At 42.1% G+C, this 6,999-nt stretch overlaps 1 protein-coding gene across 3 annotated transcripts; it reads left to right on the forward strand.

The window, feature by feature from the left end:
* Positions 1–229: 229 nt before the first annotated feature.
* On the forward strand, positions 230–6,588 carry zc3h14 (zinc finger CCCH-type containing 14). 3 transcript variants are annotated; one of them, XM_074615530.1, is made up of 17 exons: positions 230–378; positions 1,672–1,714; positions 1,810–1,924; positions 2,312–2,352; positions 2,480–2,654; positions 2,753–3,077; positions 3,177–3,349; positions 3,618–3,718; positions 3,837–3,992; positions 4,426–4,503; positions 4,592–4,757; positions 4,861–5,072; positions 5,179–5,311; positions 5,390–5,529; positions 5,822–5,904; positions 6,061–6,167; positions 6,352–6,588. In XM_074615530.1, the coding sequence occupies exons 1-17, from the start codon at positions 343–345 to the stop codon at positions 6,353–6,355; spliced, it is 2,088 nt and encodes a 695-aa protein (XP_074471631.1). In that variant the 5' UTR covers positions 230–342; the 3' UTR covers positions 6,356–6,588. The 3 variants fall into 3 exon arrangements, with proteins under 3 accessions (XP_074471631.1, XP_074471633.1, XP_074471632.1); XM_074615532.1 differs by having other exon boundaries at positions 5,825–5,904; XM_074615531.1 differs by having other exon boundaries at positions 3,180–3,349.
* The last annotated feature ends 411 nt before the right edge of the window (positions 6,589–6,999 follow it).

Consider the following 6,999-nt stretch of genomic DNA (forward strand, 5'->3'; position numbering starts at 1 on the left):
TGTCGTTTGTGGTGTTTGTGATTTGATTCCTTTTTTGATTGCAGCCTGAGGCTATTATATATATATTTTTATATTGTGTGAATTTGATGTAAGTTTGTATTGCTGACACTGTGCATGAGCTTATTCTACTGATTGAAATATTAATTTACAAATTGAGAGAAGAAATAAAAAATAAAAAAGTCAAACGCTTTATCCTTGACTATTTGTCCCTGTTCGGCTCCCTTCTTCAACCACGTGATCACACGTCACAGTAGTCCCTGTTGGTTAGCTGCTAGCGGTGAAGCTGGAGAGAGAAACAGTCGCTTCTTTTTATAACTTATTTACTTGAATAAAACGATAAACATGGAGATCGGCGCAGAGATCAGCAAGAAGATAAGAGTGAGTAACATTATGCGCTGAATAAGAGCTATATAAACGACCCTAAAAGCCTCGGTTTAGGTTAGTGTAGCATAACACGATGTTAGCGTCAGTCAGCCAGATGGGAACAAGGTTGTTGTCTTCAAGGCCGGAGAAGTTGTTTGCTTCATCGGTTGATAATAAACCCAAACAGGCAGGTTTACACACGTGTTAGCAGCTTTTTGTTTTAGGGAATATGCTGTAGTAATGATAAGAGACTGTAATTTTGCATGTGAATGATATCAGAGCAGCCAACATGCTGTCCACAACATGTGTAGCTACATAATAACCATCTATCTGATGGATCAGACAGCTGATTCACAACCTGCTGCTGCTAGAGTCCTCACTAAGACCAAGCAAGTGGATCATATCAGTCAATCTGAGGTCTCTATACTGGCTCCCTGTCTCTCAGAGAATTGAGTTAATTAATAATAATGCACACAGTGCACTTTAGACTAAGCTACTGGAGTCACTATACTCATTTTTAACAGTCTCTTCTGCACTATATTCACTTTTTTAATAGTTGTGTATCACAGATGGTACCCTGCACTATATTCAGTTTTAACAGTTTTCTTCATCTCCTTGTATTTTTATATCTGGTATATTTTTTTTGTACTTTGCACTACTAACTTTTTTACTGCCTTTTTACTAACATGTTTTGCATTATGGATCTGTGATGCTGGAAACTTGAATTTCCCTCGGGATCAATAAAGTTTCTATCTATCTATCTTTTTCAAAATACTCCTGCTGGTTTACAAAGCACTAAATGGTTTAGGGCCAAAAAATACATGTCTGATCTTCTGCTATGTTATGAACCATCCAGACCTCTCAGGTCATCTGGATCAGGTCTGCTTAGTGTCCCCAGAGTCAGACCTAAACATGCAGAAGAAGTTCAGTTTTTATGCACCAAATATCTGGAACAAGCTCCCAGAAACCTGCAGGACCAACTCCAACACTTCTTTTAAATCAAAGCTTAAAACTTTGCTGCTGCCTTTTATTAAACCAGATAATGATCTTATACTGCACTACAGCTTTTACTCTTGTGTGTTATACTCTATTTTAGCTTCTATCCTAGCTTTTATTTTTAGCTTGTTTTTACTTTCTAATCCTTAATGTTTTTATAACTGTTTTAATCATGTCTTAATGTTCTTTTGCACTTTGTCGCAATGTTCTTGAATGTTTATGTAAAGCACTTTGAATTGCCCTGTTGCTGAAATGTGCTATACAAATAAAGCTTGCCTTGCCTAACATAACTGTACTTTTGGTCTGTTGCAGGCTGCTATCAAAGGCAAGCTTCAAGAGCTCGGTGCATATATCGGTAAGTGATAAAATGTCGATCTTGTAACAGCTGTTTGATACTCCAATCTCACATTACATGCAGTAACTTGTGTTTCCTCTCTTTACCCAATTTAGATGAAGAGCTTCCTGACTATATCATGGTGATGGTAGCAAACAAGAAAACCTCCCAACAGATGGCTGACGATCTCTCCCTTTTCCTCGGAAACAACACTAGTAAATTCACAGAATGGTACGATGAAAACGGAGCACAAAAAGTGTCAATTTCAGGTCTAATTTAAATTTCACATTAACATGCAGCAGTTAGATAGATAGACAGACAGATAGATAGACATCTTTATTGATCCCCGTGGGGAAATTCGATTGCCACCAAGTCAGACAACAACAAACACAGTATTTACAATACACCAATAAATAAATAACATCATAAGAAGCCCTTTGAGACATAATCAACAGCTGAGAGGTACCATGGATCTAGACCATATCTAAGAATGTTCATAAAAATCTGACCGCTGCTGGAACAAAAGACCTCCTGAATGGTTCAGTAGAACACTGAGGCATCAACTTATTGATCCTGATCCTTATTCTGGTCATAACATGTTTTATGTCTTGATTTTAGGCTACAAGGAGTCCTCGAGAAGTTAAGATCTGTTGCAGTCGGTAAGTAATTTTCTGCACTTATTAACCAGCTGAAGTGATAACTGTACTGAAAGCACATCGCCTGTAGTTTTAGTGTGTCACACAAGCTCATGTTTTCTTCCTCCATTTGCCTACATGGTTGTTACAGAGCCTGCATCGCTCAGTAGACAACAGCTCCAGTCTGACGGTGGTACCGTGGCTGGGAAGAGCCGGTCATCCGTAAGCGAGGACAGCAGAGCGGAGGAGTTGAAGCTGCTGACGGTGTCCAGCTCACGCTCTGATAGGACTGAAGCACGCGTGTCCAGCTCTGCTCATGAAAGCAGGTGCCTAATGCAAAGCTAGAATCATTTCTTTGTCCTCATGTTTCATCGTCTTAAACAGCACACATGACAGAGCCTTTTATACGTCTGTTTGTTACCAGGAGAGGCAGCCTGGAGAAGAGTTCCTCTCGACTCACCTCCACCGTTAAGCCCCTCATGGAGCCGCTCCCCTTAGAGGCCGTTATTGACATCAAACCGGAGATGGACGATGACCTCATGGCTGAGGATCCTGTAGAAATAGGCACCAACCACGGTCGAACACGCGGCGCAGCGAGTAGACCCACGGCTGAAATCTACAGGCCGGGTCAGAGCAAGTTCTCATCGATGAGCTCTGCGGACACGTGTCGACCCTCAGAAGGATCCTCTCACTCCAGGCAGCAGGACAGCAGCAGAAGCAGCAGAACCCCCAGAACCGGATCCAGTAAGGTACTGGGATTCGACGAGAGCCTCTTTTCTGTTGACAAAGTGTCAGACAGGTGTATGGTAAAGATCCGTAATGATAACGATCTGCCGTCTTTTGTTCAGCAGGATGAGTTGTCACGGAAGCGAAAGGCACCGGTGGCGAGTTCAGTGGTGCGAGTGAACCGAGCGGCAGATGAAGACAGCGATGATGTGGAGGAGGAGGATGCAGGCTATGCAGGCTATGGAGGCAGAGGCATGTCCAGTAGAGTGTCCCTACCCTCCAAACCAGAACGCAAGTCAGTGTCAACACATCATATGATATTTTTACTAACATTATATTGTATACATTATCAAAACAGAGGGATTGTAATTCACTGTTAATAACCAAAATCATGTAGCTAATGTGATTTGTTCTAGGTATTTGTATTCAGTTGGAAGCCATATTTTACTCTGCATTAGTTATCATATTTTCACTGCCTCTAAAAAAGAGCAACAAGACAATCCAGCACTGACTTCTCTTAAATTATCAGACAGCTGAGCTTTAACAATACTCCGTTCTTTCAGGCCCACTCTCCCTCCAGGCAAGCAAGCCAACAGGAATCTGATACTGAAGGCCATCTCTGAGGCTCAGGACTCGATCACCAAAACTACGGCCTACCCCACAAGTATGTTTTAACGCACTATTACCATGAGCGTTCCGTTAATTAACTGCAGGTCATGAATCTCAGTAGTTTCCGTTATCCCTTTCTCACATTGATCTCTCTCTCTTCCACCCCCCCCCAGTACCTCAGAGGCAGACTGTTCCTGTGGCGCCTCGTACTCGCGTGGCCAGCAGCGAAGAGATGACTGCAGCCATCCAGCTGGTCCAGGAGCACCTCCACAGCCTGACCCCCAGGAATCAGGCCTACACCTCCGCAGAGCTACCTCCCTCTAGACCTGGTGTGTGAAGGATGGAATTACTGCAGCATATTGAGTTGCCTTTTGCTGAGCACTGCTTAAACCTCTTCCAGTCCACCCCTCTTTAACCATACACCATTCTTTTTTTTAGGGGGGGTTATGGGGTCTTTAGGCAGAGATAGCATGTCAGCAGTATATGTCACATAGAAGTGGTGTACATCATGTGAAAGGTGGAAACCTGAAGATTAATTTGAGATGCTCAGCACTGTGTGTCAAATTCTAAAACTGAGCCTGCTACGACCTTTGAAAGACAGTAAAGTCGGCCGAGAGTGCCAATTCCCTCAAGGAGTTGAAGAGGTTAAACACCCTGACACCCAAAAGCCAGAATTACAGTGATGTAGTGAGGTAAACTAATATAAATAAAAAAAAATCTGTATTTAATCCACTAATGACTCTACTTTTGTTTTCCTCACAGCTCCAGCGAGATCTTTAGCTTCACGCCTCCAGTTGGACTTAGCAGAGAGAAATGACAGAGGAGAGCAGAGTGACTATGGTGAGTCTTTTTTTGCACATTTTCCTTTTATGGGGCAACTTTAGAAAAGTGGATTGTCTTCAGTGATGTGTTATATGTGAACCTCTAGGGGTTGAGGTCACTGCGGCTGCTGCAGGAGGCGATGCAAAGCCATTTGATACCCGCTCCTTCATAGTGAGTCGACCGCAGCTGGGAGAATCTACAGCCAAAAGCCAGCAGCGTCCTCCGGTCAAAGGGGAAGTCCAGTCTGCTGTACCACGCACTGTCCAGGCCAGGTACACACACACACATTATAAGAGTATGCTCTCAGCGATTTCTACATTTCTACATGAGCATTTGTCACATGTTTTATTTCCTCTTTTTCTTTCCTCACACCAGCAAGGAGAGGGGCGACTCTGCCAGCCCCAAGTTCATCGTGACATTAGACGGGGTGCCGAGCCCGCTGGGGAATCTCGCAGACTGTGAGATGGAGATGGATGACGTGAGACCGCCCGCAAAGGTCACCGAGGCGATTGTCCACGGCAACAGGGAGCCCAAAGTCAGCGTCCATCAAAGACTACAGGGAGTAGTCCCATCATCAGAATGTGAAGGTGCAAATAATAATAGTTTAATTAATTTTTTATTGCACATTTCATAAACACAGTTACAAAGTGCTTCAGTAAAGTTTTTTTTTACATTCTGTCCTCCTTTTGACAGATGAAGTGATGGAGATAGAGGAAGAGGATGCCGTCCCTTTAAAGAGACAGAAGGCGATGGAGCGCTGCAAGTTCTGGCCGGTCTGTAAAAGTGGAGATGAGTGCATGTACCACCACCCTACAACACAGTGCAAGTGAGTATTTCTGTTGTCTGTTTTTTTTTAATCGCTTGGCGACTTCCTAAATCTTGAATTCTATGTTTTTTTCTGAAGGACTTTTCCCACTTGCAAGTTTGGGGAGAAATGCCTTTTTGTGCATCCTAATTGTAAATACGACGCCAGGTGCACCAAGCCAGACTGTCCCTTCACTCATGTCAGCCGAAGAAGCACAGCTGCTCCTCCACCCAGGCCAGGTACTCTCTCATTACAGTACATCTGTCATTCAGACTCTCTCTGCCTACAACAGTTTGGACAGTTTAAACCAGTGGTTCCCAAACGTTTTCATGTCAAGGACCCCTAAATTGACACAATTTAGACCACGGATTCCCCATTTGATAAGATTTTGTATGAGGGTCCCCCATCTGATATGATTTTTTTCTTTTAGAAGTTTTATTACAGTAAGTGTATGAAACCCATGACCAAAATAGTCATACACTCTGTCATTGTGTTACTTATGGATGCTAACTTGACTCTTTGTGTTTCCAGCAGTGCAGCCAGTGCAAACCACTGGTGAGTGCCGCTTCTTCCCAGAGTGCAAGAAGATGGACTGTCCGTTTTATCATCCCAAGGTAAGATATTTTTAAAGTGTGGATGTGGAGCTCTCATGAATTGCTTTTATATGAAAGTTGTTAATTTATTTGCACTCATGCATTCCAGTCAGGACATTTTGCACTAGCCCTAAGGTGCAGTCCGACTCTCTAAATCTTGTTATCTCTGATCTACAGCCTTGTCGCTTTGCGGGACAGTGTAAACGACCTGGATGTACCTTCTACCACCCGACCACCTCTGTGCCTCCGAGACACGCCCTGAAGTGGACAAAAATGCAGAGCAGGTGAGCAGAAGATTCAGATTTCAGTATCTCCTGCATAAAAGAATTAACTAATGTATGACGGGGGTTCACCCAGTAAGACATTTTAAAAAGATGTAATCAAATAAAAGCCATGATTTCAGTAATGTCATCATCTAAATCATGTTATTTGCACCGACTAAATGCTGTCTGTCTTTCTCTCTCACAGCTAATAAAATCCAAGGAGTCTAACAGAAGTGTGATGATGGTTAAAATGTGAAGCTACGGAAGATGTTACGTATCTGCGTCTATGGATTTTTCATTCTTCTTTTTCATTCATTAACTGTTGTTTTGTTTCATTTTAATGTATTGTTTGGACTGATTTTTAAGAGGAGTGTTTTGTAAGATGAAAAGGTTTTTTGCTCATGCTCTCAGAATATTAAAATACTCCACAGTGAACTTTAAACTCATGTCATCTCATCATTTTTCTCATGGTCTTAATGATATCGGTTCATGCAGATGTTTGCTACCGACAGATGATCATTTTTAAAAATGTTATGATAAAGTAATGAACCAGGTCAGTGAGGACAGTTGTTGGCTGTTCAGGGGAGATTTTGCTCTCTAATAAAAAGGATAAGATAAATCACATGCAGCAGCACATAGCAGAAGATAAACATGGAACCAAACTATACAATTCTCAGTTATATTGAAGGAAAACAATATACATGGAATTTATTTTCTACTAGTAAGCTGATAAAACATGAGATGCTGACACACACGGATGAAACAATTTTTATAAATATAATGTGAGTGACCTCATTTATGAAGTCAAGTTTTGTATTTCATCTAGAAACATGCACAGTTGGATATAATATAA

The sequence above is a fragment of the Sebastes fasciatus genome, chromosome 18 (genome assembly GCF_043250625.1).
Source record: "Sebastes fasciatus isolate fSebFas1 chromosome 18, fSebFas1.pri, whole genome shotgun sequence".
Lineage (NCBI taxonomy): Eukaryota > Metazoa > Chordata > Actinopteri > Perciformes > Sebastidae > Sebastes > Sebastes fasciatus.